Source organism: Crocodylus siamensis, chromosome 2 (assembly GCF_052110815.1).
Source record: "Crocodylus siamensis isolate JL-2025a chromosome 2, ASM5211081v1, whole genome shotgun sequence".
Taxonomy (NCBI): Eukaryota; Metazoa; Chordata; order Crocodylia; family Crocodylidae; genus Crocodylus; species Crocodylus siamensis.
This window is the reverse complement of record NC_143396.1, coordinates 253,526,651-253,548,587: the sequence shown is the minus strand read 5'-3', so window position 1 is coordinate 253,548,587 and position 21,937 is coordinate 253,526,651. Positions and strand designations below refer to the sequence as shown.

General features: G+C 47.8%; 1 protein-coding gene across 6 annotated transcripts in view; it reads right to left on the bottom strand.

The window, feature by feature from the left end:
* Positions 1 to 21,937, bottom strand: part of TTLL5 (tubulin tyrosine ligase like 5) — a 178,569-nt gene that overhangs the window by 153,900 nt on the left and 2,732 nt on the right. For 3 of the 6 annotated variants that reach the window (XR_016440344.1, XM_090033722.1, XM_090033723.1), the window contains exons 2-8: positions 20,252 to 20,358; positions 15,887 to 15,969; positions 14,823 to 14,929; positions 13,915 to 14,045; positions 13,659 to 13,741; positions 8,173 to 8,242; positions 7,779 to 7,863 (exon numbers count right to left, since the gene is read on the bottom strand). Coding sequence is in view for 5 of the 6 variants with exons in the window: in XM_090033722.1 (XP_089889848.1) it covers positions 7,779 to 7,863; positions 8,173 to 8,242; positions 13,659 to 13,741; positions 13,915 to 14,045; positions 14,823 to 14,929; positions 15,887 to 15,969; positions 20,252 to 20,358 (666 nt within the window). In the remaining variant the exon portion in view is untranslated. Of the gene's footprint in view, positions 1 to 7,778; positions 7,864 to 8,172; positions 8,243 to 13,658; positions 13,742 to 13,914; positions 14,046 to 14,822; positions 14,930 to 15,886; positions 15,970 to 20,251; positions 20,359 to 21,937 lie in introns of those variants that run through there. The other 3 variants (XM_090033724.1, XM_090033726.1, XM_090033725.1) reach the window with 3 other exon arrangements.

Sequence of the window (21,937 nt, the reverse complement as noted above, 5' to 3'; positions counted from 1 at the left end):
TAGCTGATAGACATATAGCACACACAACATAGCTGACTTTGCACAGAAGCATGGAAACTTTTCACAGTGCCCAGAGTAACTTCCATATACAGCAATTTATCCAACAAGATCCAAGGTGGGAATGTGACTGCTGAGAAAGAACAGTTAAATAATTATTCTACAGAAACATAAGCTCTTGGTTGTATTGCTCAGAGCTACCGTTCCTGGACCAAATTTGTCCCACATGCTCAAGATTAAAAAACATTTTGGCTTGTAGTAGTGGATCCTAGGCAACCAAGAGCCTAAAAGGTTGAGTGGGCCTAACCAAAGCAATCTCTTCTTGAATACATGAATTCAAGAATACAGAATCCCACCACATTAACAGGGAAGGACAATCAGTCACAGAATCTGTATGGACACTACATCTGTGTCCCAGAGAGGGGCAATAGCATAACAAACCATTCATTCCTTGAGAAACTGTCTACTGATTCTGCTCTTGGTGATGGACATAGTTGCCTAACTGCTTGGAGGTACATGCAAAAAGAGTCCTATTTGGTCAGTCAATACAAGAAACTCTAATGAAATTAGCCTCTGATCTGGTGGCCTACACTATGGAAAAGCAGCTGAGATGTAGATGTGTGTGTTAATTGAGCAACACATTGCTGCCCTATCTATTCCTTTTATGGATATGGTAATCAAAGCAAAATGAGCTTTTAAGTAAGGTCAGGGAAGCCTTCCTAGCTAATTTGTAGCCATCTGTGATAGTTATCCAAGTGGGTCTTGGACTGTGAGTTAATACAGGCTGCTATCTGACTTCCAACAAATACTTGCTAATGTAGGGTGTTCTTAGTTCAAGCCAAATAGAAATAGGCAATGCCTACACTACAATTAGTGTGTGAAACTCATTTGCAGGCTTAAAAAGCAACAAGGAGAGGCTTATAATGAACTCTAATTTCCTACCTAAGGTGATTTTGGAGTAATCCAAGGATAAACCCACATAGGTGACATCCATATATAAAAGAAACTTAAGAGGCTGGATCATTCTGAGCCTCCTACCTCAAATAAGGGCTGCAGGATGTTGGTAAGGGGAACAGGTTGGTAAAGGCTCAAAAAGAGAACCTATCAACTTACCATTACCATTTTAATGCTCCAAACAACAAAGCACTCTCAAAACTGAAGATAAAACCTGCACCAGGCATCTCAGATTTTTGGCCTCCATAAGGTTGGAAAATATGGGGAGCCCTTGCACAGGATGAACAGGAAGGTGTTTCAAGCAGATAGAAAGTTCAGCTTTGGACAGACTGGTACTATCAGGGATGAATGCTAGTTTTGAGATACCCCTGCAAAAAACGTTTTAGGTTTCAAGTAGTCAAGTACCAAGTCATTCAGTAACAGTGAACATTTCCTGCTCTGGAGTAGGGTAATCTGAATCTCAGTGGAACATCTGCTCTCAGTGAAATGAATCCAGTTCCAGGTGCAGAAGCCAACAACTGTTTTGGGAGACTACATTGGATAGGATAGCAGAGCCACAGACAACTTTGCCTAACAGATTCAGCAGATCTGAATACTAGGACTGTCTGGCCTGTGCTAGGTCTATCATGATGATATATTGTATTCTGCCTCAGTTTTGTGAGGACCAGTAATACTGTGAGGACTAGTAGAAATCTATATTATTGCTTATGAGGATGAGAAACATAGACAACTGGGAACCTGAACTTGTGTCCACCCACCCTTATAGCAGAATTTTCAAAGCTCACTGTGGATTGTGGGGGGAAGGTTTCCTGGTTTTGTGGGGTTTGTTTGTTTTGCAAACAGATGTATTGGGAGGGAAGGGGTACCTTCTCCACTGTTTTTTCAGACCACTACATATGCTTAATCACACTTTTAACTGAAAAGTGAAAAGAACTGCTGCTGTCCATTCAGCCTTGTGGATCACAGTTTGAGACCTACTAGATATTCTTAGGACTAGAAGGTGTAAAGTTACTAGTGTGATCTGGCACATAATGCACCACTCCTATAGTCATACAGCTTCTTGAAAGAACAAAGAACAATTTTGTTGCCCCTTTCCTGCTCATGTAGTGGTTTTGGTTTTTTTATGGTGCTGCCTTAACACCTGACTTGCTGATTCTCAAGAAAGGGAAAAAAGAAAGCCTTGTCATACCAGGCCAATTGCTCTCAGATCCAAAATGTTTAATCTTCAGGCTTGTTTTTTAAAGAGATTATAGTCATTGAAATTCTAATCAACCAAGAAAAGGTTCACCCCACTTCAAGCAGAAGAGCCTTAAAAAGAACCTTGCCGACAGATCTGAAGAAGGGGAACACTGCTGGGCACTTAAAGGGTTTCGTTTCAGGTTAGGGAAGTAAAATCTCCTTGTGAGCCCATACATTTCATGTCCCTCTCGTGGTGTAAGCAGGGAGGTACCAAATTCAACCAGCCTTTGTATGGATCATTGTGGATATCTACCATGAGATAAGACAAATGAGCACAAAGCAAAGTATCACTGAAGCAACCAAGATGTCCTTGCCGCTTTTGTTGGGTAGACTGGAAGTTTATTTGATCAGGTTCAGTACTGTCTGAAGTCTTTGCTATGGAATATAGTTACTTGATTATCCAGGTGCTCTTAAAGAAATTCCATGCCAGTAAGTAAGGCAGGCAGCAGGTTTGACTGTCTCAAGGAGTAGCCGCACAGGTACGTTTCAGATATAGAATGGGAACTCGATACCACCGTCTTCAAAGAGGAGGTTTGCATGGTGGCCTAGGTCTAAAACCCCCAAGGACTGAAACTATAAGTGACCTTGTCATGACTACTAGTTTCCATTGCCTGCATCACCCCATCAGAAATGTCCAACACCGCCTATTAAGATGATCTGGTTGTTAAGTGGGCCGTCTGCCATCAGGTATTTCACTTGCTACTGGTACTCCTTTGGAAATGTATCTATCAAAGTGGAAAGTTTGTCTCGACTCAAAAAAAAGTCATTGTCTTTAACATTAGTACTTGGTAATTTGCTCACCTTCATTTGTAGGTTTATGGATAAATGTAATCTTACGGACAAATGGATCAAAGCTGTTTATGGGGTCTCTCACAGGGGTGGACTTCTAAGCACCCTACTGCTTTGTCTTCTCCTGTACTTCACAACCAGGCATTGAAAACTGATAAAAAAAAATTCAGATCCCTTGAAAGGGACCCAGCATCTTCTCTCTTATAGCCTTAGAGGCAAGCTGATGTCTTCCAGATGGGTTCTCTAACACAGCAAATCAATCACTGACTGGTATACCAAACATCCTTGGAGATGCAGCACACAATATATGCAAGAATTTGTGCTGCTTCTTTCGTGCAACCTTCAAGGGAAATTTCAAGTCCTGAAATTCATGCATTGTTGATAACTGAAGTGGACTTGCAGCTTTATCAGGGAGGGAGGTGAAAGAGAAAGAGAAGGATATTGAACAGTAGATGTGCACCAATATACATCCGATATTGGATCAGCACCGATATAAAGAAAATTGAATCGGAAACCGGCCTGATGTGGCCAATAAATGTCCATGCGAGTGCACAGCCACAGCACAGCATGCAGGCAATGAAGGGCACAGCCCAGCAGCTTGGAGAGCTGCATGCAGCTGGTTAGTCTGTTGTCGTGGATGGGAAGGGGGAAGGACCAGATCAACACCCCCTGCAGCGAGGGAGGGAGTAGGGCAGGGGCTACCCAGCCAGGATGGGATGAAGACACAGCTCATCCAGGAGGTGGGGGGGCAGTTGCATCTCCCACCACTGTGTGCCCCATGGATCTGTGCAGGGGGAGGCTCCAGCTGCAGGCTGGAGCTGATGCTGTACTGTGTTCTCTTGGCAGGAGGCTGGTCCAGGCTGGGCTCTGGGTGGGCAATGGCGACACTGAGGGAGGTTGGGGGGGGGCTGTAGCCCCCCTCCCCCTCCCCTATTTCACCTTAGCCTCCCCTCCCAGTGCTGCTGCTGCCGCCTGCCCCAAGCCCATCCTGGACAAGCCTGCCACCAGGAAGAGCACAGCACAGCCCTGGCCCCAGTCCACAGCTGCAGCCCCCCCCCCGCCCTCCCCAGTGCAGATCTAGGAGGGCACACCTCCCCTATGCCCTCCTGGGGTGTGCACAGTGGCAGGAGATGCCCCTTACCCATGCCTCCTGGATGAGGCACAGCTCACACCCACACCCTGCCCAAGCAGTGCCTGCCCCACTCCTTCCCTCACCAAAGGAGGCATTGATCTGCACCCCCCCACGCCCCTTCCCTCCCCATCCACCACAACAGACTTACCAGCTGCACGCAGCTGTATCAAAAATTGGACTGGTATCAGCCGATATGCATCCTTAAAAAATGGGCTATCAGTAATCGGCCCCCAAAATCTCTATTGGTACACCCCTTGAACAGAGGTTTTGCTCAGGAGAAGGTCATTCAGCACTGACCACCTGCAAGTTGCAGCCACTGGAGCCACGCAACAGGGAAACAGAATGGGTAGGGGAAGAATCCCCAAATAACGTTTGGAGATAAGAAGGAAGCAAGCACTGTCTTAGGATGGGGGTGCTTGCAAAGAATGCGTTCCTGACCAGACATAAAGGCTCTACAAAACCACCTGATGCAATGACTCTTTACAGCAGGAGTCAATAGCCTTTTAGGAGCAGCAGGCCAAATTAACAGAGCTCAGTTTAAAGGTAAGCTGCAGCTTCTGACCTGAGTGCTGCTTCTTCCCCAACATGCTGTTGAAGTATCCTGCTGCCAAGTTACTGCCATCACCTCAGCTTCATGGGCTGGTGCAAATTACTCGGGGGCCTGTATCTGGCCAAATCTGCTTTATTGTAAGGACAACTGAACTGCAGCAAGTTAAAACAGGTGCATGGCAAAGCAGGTACTTGCCATGGGGCAGCTGAGGCACGGTAGCTGCTTGTATGCACACTCTAGCTTTGCAATAAGTGAAAGCTAAGCTACAGCAAGTGAACCCAGTTTCATTTAGGACTAGCCTACCCCAGTTTAGCTTTCACTTCTAGCAGAGCCAGAGTGGGCAGACAGAACCACCAACCCTCAGCTGCTCCATGGCAAGTACCTGCCCCACTTTCTCACTTGTGGGCTCTACTGTTTGCCCACATCTCCCCTCTCTCACACGGCAACAAGTAACAGAGCCAATGGCAGTCTGGTCAAACTCATTATGTTGCTTCAATGTGAAAAAGGTCTATACCTATGCCCAAGTGTAAAGAAGAGTTAGTCTGCACCAATATAATGGGGACTGTCACCATCAACAGTAAGTGTAGAGACAATGACACAAAGTACCTTGTTAGCCAGTCAATGATAATATGCAGTACTGAAAGTAACACAAGGCTTGGTCTTAGACAATACCACCTGAGCTGCTTTTGATTTTGGTACCAAGGTACTAGAGAGTTGCCTTTTACTTGTGTCCCTTCGCTAACAGATCCCAAAATGAATCATGACAACTCTAAAGCATCTTAGGTGCTAATAAAAGTCATCTGTGTCTGGCATAATCTCTGGAACAATGCTAACTCCTACTTTCACCAGATGTTAACACTGACATAGTACCAAACAGGATGCATTCTGAGAAGCAGCCAAAGAGTTTGGACCAGTGACACAGTTCACCAGGGTACCGAATGACAAGGACGAAGGGTCACTGAATTTCTCCCAGAGTCAAAAGCAGCCTGCACTGACGTCTACGACATAAAAAGCTTCAACCTCACCACCCTCAGTCTCTGGGTACGCTTAAAGAAGGAATGACATATGGAACTTGCCAGAATGTGCCCTTTCCCCAATATATCTGATACCACTAGTGTCCACAAATAATCAGTACAGCAAAGTCCCATGATGGAGAAGTTTAATTCTGGTGATTTGGCCTTTGTCACGGTCCTAATACTCCTGCTTAGGGAGACCCTAGGTCAACTAAGTTTTATTTCTCCCTTAAAACCAAAATAAGAATTTACTTTATATATAAACACCCTGTATACCTGCACTAATTTCTAGGGCAGGGAGGGACATTAGGGAAGGGAGGGACCTCGTAAGATCATCGGGTCCAGCCTCTGCTCAAGGAGCAGGAAGTCAGCTGGGGTCAGATCACCCCAGCTAGACAAGCATCCAAGCATTTCTTAAAGGTATCCACAGTAGGTGTTTGCACTACTTCTGGGGAGAATTTATACCAGACTCTGGAGACTTGGACAGTAAAGAAGTTTTTCCTTATGTCCAGTCTAAAATAGTCTTCCAGCTGTTTTTGACCATTAGACCTTGTCTCCCCTTGGGGTGCCCTGATGAATAGACATTCTCCCCGTTCCTGATGCACGCCCCTTACATACTTATAGGCTGCCACCAAGTCACCCCTGAGCCTTTGCTTCTCCAGGCAGAAGAGTCTCATGCCTCTCAGCCTCACCTCATAAGGCCTCTTCTCTTGACCTCTAATCATGCACGTGACTCTCCTCTGGATTCTCTCAAGCTTCTCTTTATACTTAATACTAAAGTCTAAAGTGAATTGTACACAAGAGAAGCAGACACTGTAGGAGTTCTCTCTCATAGCTATAGTAGTAAGAAAAAACAGAAGTGACTGAATCCAGCTCCACCTTTTATGCCTTTGGGCAGGAGGGACAAGGGCACCAAGGGAATAGGCACAGCCACAGAGGACAGCACCCACAGGGAAAAAAAATCCATTTTTAGGAAAAGACACTGTGGCAGCTTGTAGCAGGCTGCAGGGCCAGAGGCTCAGCTGCCTGCAACATCCTACCAGACAGATGAAGAATGGAATTTGTACAGACACTCACTCACAAAAGTACTTTATTACCAAGGTCTTCCTCTTTTCCACAACCAAACCACCTAAATTGGCAAATCAGCACCATACCTACAGGCTAGGGAACTCCCCTCTTGTCAGCACAGAGGTGGAAAAGGATCTTGGGGTCATCACTGACTCCAAGATGAACATGGGCTGGCAGTGTGGGGAGGCAGTTAGGAAGGCCAACTGTACTTTGTCATGCATCCACAGATGCATCTCGAGCAGGTCCAAAGAGGTGATCCTCCCCCTCTATGCGGCACTGGTCAGGCCACAGTTGGAGTACTGCGTCCAGTTCTGAGCACCACATTTCAAGAGGGATGTCGACAGCATGGAGAGGGTCCAGAGGAGGGCCACTCGTATGATCAGGGGACAACAGGGCAGGCCCTATGAGGAGAGGCTACGGGACCCGAACTTGTTCAGCCTCCAAAAGAGAAGGCTGAGGGGGGATCTTGTGGCCTGTTATAAACTAGTCAGGGGGGATCAGCAGACATTGGGGGAGTCACTGTTCCCCCGAACACTGCCAGGAGTGACCAGGAATAACGGTCACAAGCTGGCAGAGGGTAGGTTTAGGTTAGATATCAGGAGGCGCTACTTCACAGTCAGGGCGGCTAGGGTCTGGAACCAACTTCCAAGAGAAGTGGTGCAGGCTCCTACCCTGGGGGTGTTTAAGAGGAGGTTAGATGAACATCTTGCTGGGGTCGTTTGACCCCAGTATTCTTTCCTGCCATGGCAGGGGGGTCGGACTAGATGATCTGCTCAGGTCCCTTCCGACCCTAGAAGGTATGAAACTATAAATCCAATCACTTCCTTTTTCATTGTTACTCAAATGGAACTTCAGCATGACCAGTCGACATCACTAAATATCCATGGCTGAAACTGCAGAGCTCCTAATCTAGCACCTCCCTCCCTCCCCTTTCTTTGGGCCTCTCAGGGAAACAGGGCATAGGCAAACTAAAGACGTCTTTTGAGCCTTAAGTTTTTAGGTTTGGGCATCCTGAAGGAGAACGTGTGCCTCCTACCTGGCCAGTCCTTCCTCATAGAGGTAGATGACAAGTGGATCATAGGATGTCACCAAAACATACAGACGAACATCAAATTTGAAATCTGAAAGATAATTGACAGAATAAGTCACTATAATTACTTCCCAAAAGTCTCCACACAATACATTTAGCTGAGGGGAAACAGCAGACTAAGAAAAACTGTGGTTTAAAATAGTCTTCCAAATATCCCAAATCAGCAGAAACTGATGCTTCCCCAACAGGAAGCTGCCAGGTTAAGGGATTCCCCAACCCCTATTTTGTGGGTGCTGGAACATTTAAAAGGAGGGGGGTACCCCAAAAAAGATTATTCACATAAGCCATAAGTAGGTAAGAACCACAGAAAGGAAAGCTGTCAATTCCTAAGAACACTCACCATCTATGAGCAAAGGGTTATTGATGTAACGGGAGACCAGGATGTTTTCTTCCAGAGAAATCTGGTTCGGCTACAGAACAAGATAAGAGAATCCAACAGTAAGGAAACCTTGTCTACAAGGTTGACTTTACCAAGAAGCATTGGTACCAAAATAACCACTTTCTTCCAGCCTTTCACTTCCAAAGGTATTTTGTGCCCTGGCAGCTAGGCTTGGAAGAAACTGGCCAGCTGCATAGTGCTTAGGTGAATTAACTCAGACTTAATGGGAATAATTGTGTGGAACCACATATACACCCCATTATTGCCATTTGCGTTCCTGCAATCAACGGACAAATCAAGAGACACCCACAAGAACAGCCCAACCAAGACAGGCGATGACCACAAGAAGTACCCAGGTAAGAGACAGGGGGCCAGATAGTCCTGGGATTAGGGGGGCAGTATATACACCCTCAGGAGGCCTTAAATGCCTCTAAACTAATGTTCATAGTATGGGGAACAAGCAGGAGGAACTTGCCCTCCTGTTGGCTAATGCAAGCCCAGATACAGTGGGGCTCAGTGAAACTTGGTGGGATCCAACACACGACTGGGTGGTAAACATCAAGGGCTATAGAGGCTGTACAGGCGGGATAGGGATAGAATGGAGAGGAAAGGTGGGGGTGTGGCACTCTACGTCAAAGAGCAATACATGTCCTCAGCAAACAGCACTGGGTCAGAGGAGGGGCAGACTGAAGTGCTCTGGGTCAGAATACAAGGGGGTCAGGGGGAAAGGGATTTAACAATAGGTGTCTACTACAGACCACCCAACCAGGGGGAAGAGCTGGACTGGGAATTCTCAGGTCAGCTCACAGAGGCAGTTAAGTCAAGGGACGTGGTCATCATGGGTGACCTAAACTATCCAGACATCTGGTGGGAAGAGCAGTCAGCCATATCTGGCCGCTCACATAGGTTCCTAGGCAAGTAACGGGACCTCCATCGAACCCAGGAGGTGCACAGTCCCACCATGGGAAATGCCTTGTTGGATCTGGTCCTGGCCACAGGCGATGACTTGGTGAGGGGACTGCGGGTTCTCGACCACCTGGGCGATAGCGATCATCGCCTACTGGAATTAACCATCCAGCGCAGGGTGTCAAAGGACTGCAGCAAGGCAACAGCCCTGGACTTCAGGAGGGCGGATTTCAATGAGGTAAGGAGACTAGTCAGGGAGGCACTGAGGTCCTGGAAGGGAGGAGAGTTGGGAGTCCAAGAAGAGTGGTCGTTCCTTAAGGAGATGATCTTTCAAACCCAAAGGGTGACGATCCCAATGCGGATCAAAGGGGGAAGAGTGCTCAAAAGTCCCCATGGCTCACCAAAAGCATCCAGGAACGTCTCAAAGCTAAAAAGAAGGCTTACACCCAATGGAAGGGAGGGGCCATCACCAAGGAGGATTATATCTGCATTGCTCGAGATTGTAGGGGGGCTATTAGGAAGGCTAAGGTGGAGACGGAACTGGGACTAGTGACCCAGATCAAAGATAACAAGAAGTCCTTTTTTAAATACATAGGGGGTAAAAAGAAGGTACTGGGTAACATGGGGCCTTTGCAGGACACGCCTGGAAATCCGGTGGTCGCACCAGACAACAAAGCTAACCTCTTTAACAAATTCTTTGCCTCTATTTTTCTGAGCAGGGACTAGGTCACCCCTCCCCCCACACTGGGATCCTGGACAGACCTAGGGGAGGTGCAACAAGGCCCAGTTTCAGTGAGGACCTAGTAGGGGAACTTGATGCGTTTGAATCAGCAGGTCCTCATGTCCACCCCAGAGTGCTGACAAAATTGGCAGAGGTGATTGTGGGACCCCTGGCACAGCTTTATGAGCACTCATGGTGCTCTGGCAACGTGCTAGAGGGCTGGAACAGGGCCAATGTAGTCCACACTTTCAAAAAAGGGAGGAAGGAGGACCCAGTAAACTATAGGACTGTTAGTCTTACCTCAGTCCTGGGAAAGCTCTTTGAGAAAATTATCCAGGAGCACATCTGCAAGGGACCAGCAGGGGAGATTATGCTTAGGGGCAACCAACATGGGTTCATTAGAGGCAGGTCCTGTCAGACCAACTTGGTTGCCTTCTATGACCAGGTCACAAAATCCTTGGACGCAGGCGTCTCGGTGGACGTAGTCTTTCGGGACTTTAGGAAGGCCTTCAACACAGTCTCTCACCCCACTGTCATTAAAAAATTAGGCAACTGTGGTGTCTACAGTCAGATGGGTTGCAAATTGGCTGGAGGGCCACACCCAGAAAGTGGTGGTGGACGGGTCATTTTCAACCTGGAGGGATGTGGGCAGTGGGGTTCCCCAGGGCTCAGTCCTCGGGCCCACACTGTTCAACATCTTCATCAGTGACTTGGACGAGGGGGTGAAAAGTACCTTGTTCAAATTCGCAGATGACACTAAGACGTGGGGAGAAGTGGGCACGCTAGAAGAGAAGGACAGGCTACAACTAGATCTGGACAGGTTACAGGGGTGGGCAGATGAGAATAGGATGGGTTTCAATACTGACAAGTACAAAGTACTGCACCTGGGGAGAAGAACCAGCAGCATACCTACAGGCTGGGAAACTCCCTTCTCATTAGCACAGAGGCAGAAAAGGATCTTGGAGACACTACTGATTCCAAGATGAACATGGGGCACCAATGTAGGGATGCGGTCAGGAAGGCTAACCACACCTTGTCATGCATCCACAGATGCAACATGAGCAGGTCCAAGAAGGTGATCCTCCCACTCTAGGCCGCAGTTGGAGTACTGAGTCCAGTTCTGGGCGCTGTACTTCAGGAGGGATGCGGACAGCATCAAGAGGGTTCAGAGGAGGGTCACTCACATGATCGGGGGCAGCAGGGCAGGCCCTACAAGGAGAGGCTACGGGACTTGAATCTATTCAGCCTCCACAAGAGAAGGCTGAGAGGGGATCTGGTGGTCATCTATAAACTGGCCAAGGGGGACCAGCAGGCAATGGGAGAGTCCCTGTTCCCCTGAGCACTACTGGGAGTAACAACGGCCACAAGTTGATTGAGAGTAGATTCAGGCTAGATATCAGGAGGCACTACTTCACAGTCAGGGCAACTATGATCTGGAACCAACTTCCAAGGGAAGTGGTGCTCACTCCTACCCTGGGGGTCTTCAAAAGGAAGCTAAATAATCACCTAGCCGGGGTTGTTTGACCCCAGCATTCTTTCCTGCCCATGGCAGGCCAGGGACTTGATGATCTGCCCAGGTCCCTTCCGACCCTACCAACTATGAAACCATGACGACAAGTTTACTGCAACTTGGCTGCTCCATATTAATTATATTTGTGCTTGCTTTTACCCAACAGTGAGAGCTACCCTACAGTAACTTTCCTGTAAGTGAAACAGGGCTATGCTACTATTGGTTAGCTTTCACTTACTGCAAGTGAAAAGCTGATGTTGAAATAACTACGGAGGAGCAGTTGCAAAACAAGCCTCCATCCCATTAACTGCATACATAGTTGAAGGCTGAGGAATTTGGTTTATGTGGGGCTCAATCTCACTCCTAGAGGCCACAGTTTCAGTTGAAGTTGCAATGCCCAGATTGTAAAGCTCTGCTCTAATCACCTGATTGGTAACAGACCTGCAGAACTGAACCCCCACCCCCATCTCAGCTTCCAGCAGCAATGTAGGTTGCTGTACCACCAAAAGCACTCAAAAGGAAGAAGCTGCAGCCAAGAAAAACGTACATCGAGACCACAGTGCCCGGACAATGAAGATAAGCTCTCTGATGGCACAGATATAGGCACAGGTGACGGGCAGAGGGGGCACGTGCTCCCTTGAAATTGGCCCCTGAAAGTGGGGCAGTTTTTTTGTCACATGGGACAGCGGTTTGTTGGAGGGTAGGGGGGCACTAAGCCAAAGCACAGAAGTATAGGAGTGGATATGGGGTTTTTAGCCCACCCCCAGGCTTGCCCACAAATAGTGTCCCCTCCCAGACTCAAGAGGCACCAGTCACCCCTGGGTATAGGTCACCAACTATGGAGCGAGAACACAGTTCACATGAAGGACCTCTTCAGACAACTTTCACTCTTTACTGTTTGCAAATCCCTTTTTCTGCACCTAACCAGTTCAAACAATTTCTGTTTGGTAAAATGGTTTCCCCTCTCCTGTTTCTAAAGAAATCACCTTCCGGCCCATCATCTACTTTGAGTATGCATCCATGTTACCAGCTGTGTTAGCAGGACCAGCCTGAACTAACTACCATCACTGAAAGATTTCTGGCTTTCTCGGTGTAGTATGTAAATATAGCAGCCTATTTTATTCAGAATCAGAGAAACAGTTTGTGAGGATTTTTAAACACTTTCCATGATGAGATAAAAAGACACTCCCCTGAATGGGGATCACATTTCAGGGAAGTGGAATTTAAGGCCAAAGGAGCTGACATACTGCTGGAATAGATGCATAAAGAGGGAGATAGGAAAAAGGACCCTTCTGGGACCTAGGTCATGGCCACCTGCCCAACACATGCCTGAACTTCCCTCTCTTTCAAGCAAAGAGAAAGCAGAGTGCAGCTCTGGAAACAGTTACTTCATGAACTTGGCTAGCCATCCCCTTTATTGCATGGGAAAGGATCCAGATACAGAACAGATGGGTCAGCCTGGCCCCTTTAGTACAGGGACTGCTGAAGGGGTATAAGTGAAAATAACATGACTCACCAGCCAATTTTGTAGCATGCCAAGAACTTCTGTCCCATTGGTCCCTAAAGTTTGGAATTCCTTCTCTGCTTCTGACTCCAAACCAGACTCATTTGTTTCCTATGAGAACCTGAGTACCTGCAGAGCTTACGAGGGGCAAGGAAACTGCCACAAACAGAACACTGAACTCACCATTAGCTCCACTATACCCCAAGAGAGATATAGCAGCATTTGTACTATATATCAGCAAAGTCCTGTGTCCAACACACAGAACAAGTGGCTCTCCTGCCATGGACAATTTCAGTTTGCTTAAAGTTTATGCGACTGATTGGGCCTGTCAAAGGCCAAGTTGCCAGAAAAAAGAACAAACTCAGGGCAAACAGAGGCAAGGCAATAAAGATTGTCTTGTATAGATCTCCACATCAAAAATGCCATCTAGGATTCCCACTCATAAAACTCTCTGGAATTGTTCCTCAGGCTAGCTTGCAGCCATTAGGGTAGCCCAGGATGCAGCTGCACAACTGCCTAGGCTGACTCAGGGACCATCTGTTGGTTACTTTTGCACCTGACTTGAAACAGTATGTATGCAAGACAACTGTGACATGCAAAGAAATCAGGTGAGCAATGTATAATGGGAGTAGAAGTTGACAGCTGCTGAAGAATGCCAATACTTAGCATATACTTAATGGTGAAATCCACTGTAGTGCCACCTGCAGTGAGACTTTACTGTACACCTTGCCCCAGTGACAGTGGGCAAGGTTGACAGTGTCAAATGCAAGCAAGGGAGTGGGTTTGATTTTCTGCTGAGCACTTACACTGTTGATGAGATAAACACCACGTCCCCTGGAAGAGGCCACAGGTTTCACTATCCAGGGACCCCTGTCCTTCGAGTAGGAATCTAGTCAAGAAAAAAAACAAAATTTAAAGAGAGCCTGCCAATTTCTCCCTTCTCTATAATTTTATTTCTTATAAGAAAGGCTGTGTTTTTCCCCTGGCTTGGCACACCAAGGGGTATTCTCTTCATCCCTAACTGTTTCTCAGGGGCTAGGGCACTGCTCGCCAGTCACTTACTGCAGAATTCCTGATACTCTGCTGGCAGGATGAAGGTCTGAGGCAAGATGTGGAATGTCTTGAACCCGTGGGTCTGCTGCATACGACTGACATTCTTGTATAATCTGTCCTTCCGGGTTAGTTCATATGATCTGAAGTCATAATAAGATAAGCAACCAACTCTTTCTCCAAGGAAGACTCCTCAATAACTTCTACCAGTGTCACAGTTCTGCCACAGCAACCTCAATCCTGACCTACACAACCACCTGCTATTTCATTACAAGATTTCCCTAATGCTTTGCTGATAACACCACAGTCCTCATTTGCAGTACTCCCTGCTAATCTTACCATATGTCTCCCAGAAGACCAGAGCACAGTGAGCTATGTGATCAACACAGGTAACCTAGCAGAGGTTATAAAGAACCCACCACCTCTTCATTTACACCTCAATAAATAAAATTTAAAAATCCAGTTTAGGTTAAGAAAACAGCAGTAAACCCACATTCTGCCCTCCCTTCCTCTAAAACAGCGGTGAGCAACCTGTAGCACAAGTGCCACAGGCAGCCTTGGTGTGTGGCATGCAGCATATCAGGGAGAAGATAGGCAGCACAGCAGTAGATAGGGCAGAAGCAGAAGGCAGAGCAGGAGACCAGGCAGGGAGCACAGAGTAGTGAGCAGAAAGCAAAGCAACATATCTGACAGAGGAAGGGAATCAGATCAGCACTCGGGGAGGGTACAGGCTAATTTGTGGCACAAAAATTGCCCCTACTGCCCTATAAAAATATCTGTAACAGAGACCATGAATAATTCAGGGATGCTCTGGGACTTTCAAGTGCTGCCCACCCCAGATTCTTTCCAGACACAACATTTTCCCAGACCCCTTCAGACACTAATGAAGATTTCAGAAAAGCATCACCTGTTGCTCTTACCTGGGGAAGTGATTGACTTTCTGAATATCTGTGAGGGTGCGCAGCAGATAGGGCTTCAAGTGGGATCCTGTCCACATGAGATTATAATCACTGCTACTAGGGTGCACCTGAGGATGGGACAGCCAAGAAACTGGTGAGACACGCCCATCACTGTAAGGCAGAGGTTCTCGAACTGCAGTCTGCGAGCTCCATTCATGTGGTCCGCAGAAAGGTTGCAAAACAATCAAGAATATCTGTACTTGTAAGGTAAGACTACTGATATTAAAATACAAGTTGTGTGCTTTGATTTGTAGAACAACAAAAACAATTTAAGTGGTCTGCCAAGACTCTCAGCAATTTTCAAGTGGTCCGCAAAAAAAAAAAGTTTGAGAACCACTGCTGTAAGGGATTAAGCACTATACCTTCCAAGTCAAAGCACCAAAGCAATCACCACCTTACAGAACTCTCTTCTACCTATTTCTTATGCCATTATCATTCAAGTTCAACACTGTTGGACAGGGTCAATGGGAACTATGAAACAACTGCCACACTTCATCCTAAAATTTAGCTAGCAGGTAAAGTAGTTTACTTAGGCAGTCTAAATCCATCTGTACTGCATTCTGGAGACCAAGAAGCCTTGGAAATGTGTTCACGTTTGTTTAAAAAACAGAGCTCAGAGAATTAAAACATTCACAGATATTTGGCTGAAGTGTTATAGACTGCAGACAGGGTGCTCTTGTGAAACAAAATAGGTAGCTAGAGGGTCTGAGCATAAGGAACCAAGCCAATGCCCCTGCCAGCTATTTGTGTTAAGGGAGGTACAATAAGAAAATCGATTTCCCTATTGCTAGTTAACAACTCTGAAAAGGCTGGCTGTGCAAAGGGATAATGGGCATTCTTGTAAGACACCTGAAACAAAGTATTCTCTGTTTGACTGCCAGAAGGTTAAAGGATTTGCAGACCCAGAATCATGACTTATTTTCTTAGCTGTAACCCTACAGTGGTTAGAAGCTCAGAACTTCAATCTCTCCAGCAGGTGCCTAAACTCAGCGGCTCGCTACCTTCCCAAGATCTGCTGCACACACCTCATGGAATCCATGGGCAGTCAGAATGCTGCGCACCAGGCGGCTATCTGTTCGCACAATTTTGTAAGACAAGTGATAGCGCTCTGTGAAGGCAAGAGACAGGGAGTTAGTAACTGCATCTGGACCACAGATGGCTTGAGTAAATGGAAAGAGCACAGGTGAATCCCTGCTCCAGGAGGAATAAGTGTGGAATGACCTCTGGCATAAAACAGCTACTCTTCCTCCCTAATCATCACCTAGATCAGGGGTGGGCAAAATCCAATGTGTGGGCCATATCCAGCCCGCCAGGCAATTTCATCCAGCAAACTGTATCTGGCCTGGTCCTTGGCTGCCCCCCTGCGCTTGCACAGGGCTGAGCCCTGCTCACTCCTACAGGGGAAAAGCACACTGTGCTTCCACCCTCACTTGTAGGATGGCCCTAACCCCAGCCCCACAGGTAGGGTGGGGGAAAATGGCAGTAGCAGGGGAGAGGGGACGGGAGGAGAGAAAGTAGGGAAGCGGCAGGGGATGGGCAGCAGCAGCAGCAGACAGGTGGGAGAAGTGGTAGAGGCAGCAGCAGATGGGTAGGAGTGAGAGTGAAATGGTAGTTGGGCAAGAGTGCAGGGCCCATGGCAGTGCCCCAGGACCAGCAAGGACCCAGGGCAGGACAGTAGGAACATGAAGCCCAAGCCAGCAGGGGCACAGGATTTGCCTGGCTTCATTACATGGGGCTCACATGCAGTTCCTGGGTTCTCCACCTAAGTCACATCCTTCTGGGGTCAGCCCTGCACGATGGAGTCATAGGCGCAACCTACTCACTGCCATGCGCAGCTCATTGGGAACAGCAGGGAACTCCATACTATGGTGCTGGGCCAGCTCCATCCCTCTCCCTGCCACCCCAGCCAAGCCCCATGATATGCACTGCTGGCTTCATCATGCAGGGCTCCCCCCAGCAGCGTATGGCTCAGGAATGGGAGCCCCATGTGACAGAGCCAGCAGCCTGGTCACATCCAGTCTTGGGGCTCACCAGGACCACACACCACTGGGGGGCTCCACCTGGTGCTGCTGCTGCTATGGGGGGAGTGAATTTGTAGGGGGCCCCCCACATACACATCCCACAATAAACACGTACCACCCCCCACAACATTTAGAACAGGGGTGACCAAGATAGGGTCTACGGGCCAGATCTAACCCAGGAAGTCATGTCATCCAGCCCCTGCAGCCCCCTCCTCGGATTTGGGAATTTTGCAGTGTGGTAAATAGAAGCAGTGTTAACTGTTAATTAGCAATTAACACTACTAACCCTTGTCCTACCACCAAATTTTCAGATCTGTGAGGAGTCCAGCAGGCCACATCTGAACTATAGAGCCAGATAACCTGGCCTCTGGGAATACCTGCATAACCAGAGATTTGACAGCAGGAGGAGCAGAGACTGCTGTGGCTCTGTCACAGCAATTAACACCACAGCTGAATTCCAGCCCTGTAGGCCCTGCCCCACACTCCAGATCCAGCCCATGGGGCCAAGTGAGTTAGGTATCCCATTTAAATTTTTTTAAATCTAGGACTTGACAAATTTCTGGAGAACAGCCTTCAGTAAAATCAGTCAGTCAGATCCAAAATATCTTATCCACATCCAATTTCTAAGGGACAGGCTACAGCCCTGCTGTTAAGCCTTATCCTATGATGGGGTTGCCCTCAGTCTCTATCACTAGAGACATTTATTAATGACTCAAGTTAAAAGGTACAAAAGCTACCTACCACAGGTTAGCTTCTCCACTCCCTAGGCAAGAAAGCCTCAAGCATTCCTTTCTAGCCTGGGACATTGCAAATGAGGCACAGATTAACTACGGGAAGGCAGAAACACAGATGTGTCAGCATCTTGTGGAAAGAAGCCAGTGGGCCTGCAGGGAAGGTTATGCTTAGGGGCAACCAACACAGGTTTATTAGAGGCAGGTCCTGTCAGACCAACCTGGTGGCCTTCTATGGCCAGGTCACCAAATCCTTAGATGCAGGTGTAGCAGTGGACATAGTCTTTCTGGACTTTAGGAAGGCCTTCGACACTGTCTCTGACCCCGTTCTCATTAAAAAACTAGGGGACTGTGGTGTCGATACCTACAGTCAAATGGGTCGCTAACTGACTGGAGGGCCGCACCCAGAGAGTGGTGGTGGATGGGTCATTTTCAGCTTGGAGGGATGTGAGCAGTGGGGTTCCGCAGGGCTTGGTCCTCGGGCCCACACTGTTCAACATCTTCATCAGTGATTTGGACAAGGGGGTAAAAAGCCCCCTGTTCAAGTTTGCTGATGACACTAAGATGCAGGGCGGATGTGGGCATGCTAGACAGGAGGAACAGGCTGCAATTGGACCTAGACAGGTTACATGGGGTGGGCAGATGAGACTAGGATAGGATTCAACACTGACAAGTGCAAGGTGATACACCTGGGGAGGAAGAACCAGCACCATACCTACAGGCTGGGGAGCTCCCTTCTCATCAGTGCAGAGGCAGAAAAGGATCTTGGAGTCATCATTGATGCCAAGATGAACATGGGCCTGCAGTGTGGGGATCAAGTCAGGAAGGCCAACCGCACCTTGTCATGTATCCGCAGATGCATCTCAAGCAGGTCCAAGGAGGCAATCCTCCCCCTCTATGGGGCACTGGTCAGGCCGCAGCTAGAGCACTGCTGGGTGCCACACTTCAAGAGGGATGTGGACAACATGGAGAGGGTCCAGAGGAGGGCCACTCGCATGATCGGGGGCAGCAGGGCAGGCCCTATGAGGAGAGGCTACGGGACCTGAACCTGTTCAGCCTTCACAAGAGAAGGCTGAGGGGGGATCTTGTGGCCTGTTACAAACTAGTCAGAGGGGACCAGCAGGCACTGAGGGAGTCCCTGTTCCCCCGAGCAGCACCAGGAGTGACTAGAAATAACGGTCACAAGCTGGCAGAGGATAAATTCAGATTAGACATCAGGAGGCGCTACTTCACTGTCAGGCGGCTAGGATCTGGAACCAACTTCCAAGCGAAGTGGTATCATAGTATCATAGTAGCTAGAGTCAGAAGGGACCTAGGTAGATCATCTAGTCCGACCCCCTGCCTTGGCAGGAAAGAGCACCGGGGTCAGATGACCCCGGCAAGGTGCTTATCTAACTTCCTTTTAAAAATCCCCAGGCTAGGAGCCTGCACCACTTCCCCTGGAAGCCGGTTCCAGGCCCTAGCCGCCCTGACTGTGAAGTAGCGCCTCCTAATATCTAATCTAAACTTACCCTCCGCCAGCTTGTGACCGTTATTCCTGGTCACTCCTGGCAGCGCACGGGGGAACAGGGACTCCCCCAATACCCGCTGATCCCCCCTGACCAGTTTGTAGCAGGCCACAAGGTCCCCCCTTAACCTTCTCTTGTGGAGGCTAAACAGGTTCAGGTCCCGTAGCCTCTCCTCATAAGGCCTGCCCTGCTGACCCCTGATCATACGAGTGGCCCTCCTCTGGACTCTTTCCATATCGTCCACGTCCCTCTTGAAGTGTGGCGCCCAGAACTGGACGCAGTACTCCAGCTGCGGCCTGACCAGTGCCGCATAGATGGGGAGGATCACCTCCCTGGACCTGGCTCCTATCCTAGGGGTCTTTAAGATAGGGTTAGACAAACACCTTGCTGGGGTCGTTTGACCCCAGTACTCTTTCCTGCCATGGTAGGGGTCAGACTTGATTTGCTCAGATCCCTTCCGACTCTATAAACTATGAAGCCAAGCAGACTGTTTTTGCCACATCAGCACATCCAGACTGAGCCCTGGCAATAGAAACACAAGGGGTTCTAAATCTTGTATTCCAGAGCCGTTTACAAAGACTTTGCCCCTCATCACAATTTCTTTGCTCTCCCTGAAGCTAGAACACTTCAGTTTCTTGACCCCAGTTCTGCAAAAGATATGTCTATTTTTCTTTACTTCCCTGCTTGCAGGTTTGATGATGGAGATGCACAGACAAGGTTTAGTACAGGGTTTGCTACTGTCACTGTTTCTAAGGCCAGTAGCATAATTTCTCATGGGAACCAAGAAAACTAGCTTGGATGTACGTTTGGTTTTAATTTGTTGGCTACAAAATGGATTTCTGCCTCAATTTAACATGAACACAGCCCAATGAAGAGATTTCAGGCTGCTGGTTCTGATCCAGAACAGAGGTCTTTTCCTAAAGATAAGAATAGCTTTGCTCCACAACACAAACAAAGTACATGACTCCAATGTGAGAGTGCACAAAAAAGGTTCTATCAACAATACCAAAGTATCCCTTTCAGTAGTACTTCTTTCTGCTGTCAGAGAGGAGGAAGCCTTTTGCCTGAAAAATGCCCCACTACCCACAGCAGCAGGCATCATATAAGCATAAGGTGGTGATCAGACCCACCTCCAATCAGACGGAGGTAGCTTTCATTGGTCAGAATAGCTTCTGCATGAAACACTAAGATGGGGATCCGCCTGCAGCCACCAGTCCACATGATGCACGGGTGTTCCCTGTAACAGCAAGAGATGATTAACACAAAAAAGAAGTGAAGCTTCATGCACACACAGTGCGTTACACACTCCAGAAGTATCCCACCTACCTCCTCACAACAAGTTATTCAATTCTAGGCTTGCATATTAGGCTGCAGGTTGGATGCATCTGTGGGCTATTTTAAAAGTACTTAGCTATGTATTGGACCTTCAAAATCATCTTCCCTTTCTACTGAGAAGACCATTCAACTGGGGATTCCATCTGATTTGTATTGATTTAAATGGTCAAGCAAACAGCATGACTCTTGAGAGGACCCCCGCAGTTTCACTGCTACGGGTGTTAACAACTTCCACATCCTGAGATCATTCAAGATTAAGGACAGGAGAATATATAGTACCAGTCCCAGGAAACAAACCCTCACCCTAAGCAACCTCCAAAAAACACAGAGCCACTCCCCAATTTAGGGATTATATATCAGTGCACTGGAATCTGGCTTAACCCTTGGACTCTGAAGTAAGTGTGGCAGCCTTCAAGCAGGCAGTGCAGGTTCAGAATCTAACCACACAAAAAACCCACCCATCAACCTATACAACAAACAGATGCATTCCAAAACGACATGCAGTCCAGAACCTGTGGCAGCTGCAGGTCCCAGAATGCAATGATGCATCTCGATCAAAGCACTGCACACTTTGAACTTGAGTCTGTTAAAAAGAATGGCTCCAGTCTATTCAACCTAATCCAGCTCTGCACAATTTGTGTGCACACTACACTGTCTTCATTTCAACTGCATGTCAGCATCCTGCTTCTGCTCTTGGGGGGGTTTAAGGAATGTTTAAGATTTTCTTTTAGTTTCTGCATGGAACACTAAGGAAAAAAAATACTCTTGACTTTCAGATTAGCAATGGGGAAAAAAGCAAAAGATGAATACACTCAGGTCTCTCTTTATGCAAGGGTTGCATTCCAAAAAAACCTTGCATAAAGCAAATCCATTATTACATCCAGTTAAAAGGGATATGGCAACAGCCTCCTTTTTCACTTCATGGCTAACTCAGGAGGGGGGTTAGGAGATGCACTAGAAGGTCACTTAGATGGCATTTCACCAAATTCAATAATAACAGCAAACAGATGCACCACAATGAGTGCAAGTAGCTTAGTACTGCATGGAACAATGGACGATGCGAGACAGGCAAGTGCATAATGGCATTGCATACCTGCCTCACATACACTCCCACAACGCTTCACTCGTATCACTGCATAGCCACATTGCATGCTTCTTCACATACAATTGAATTTCTCTCGCACAAAGCAAGTTTCTTTTATAGATAAGGTCGTTGCATATAAGCAAATTCGCACAAAATAAATTTGCATAGAGAAACCCAAGCATACCCTAACTGGAAGCTTTCTAAACCTCATAAAACTCTCCCCACCTCCTATCATCGGGCTAAGCTCCATGGGGCTGTGGAGCTGCTTGGAGCGCAACTGGGATGCAGGGAGAGCCAGGTCTGGGCTCCACCTCCTACCACCAGGCTGAACTCCATGGGGCTGCAGAGCCACTCGAAGCGCAGGCCGGCAGCAGGAGGTGGGGAGAGCCAGGGCTGC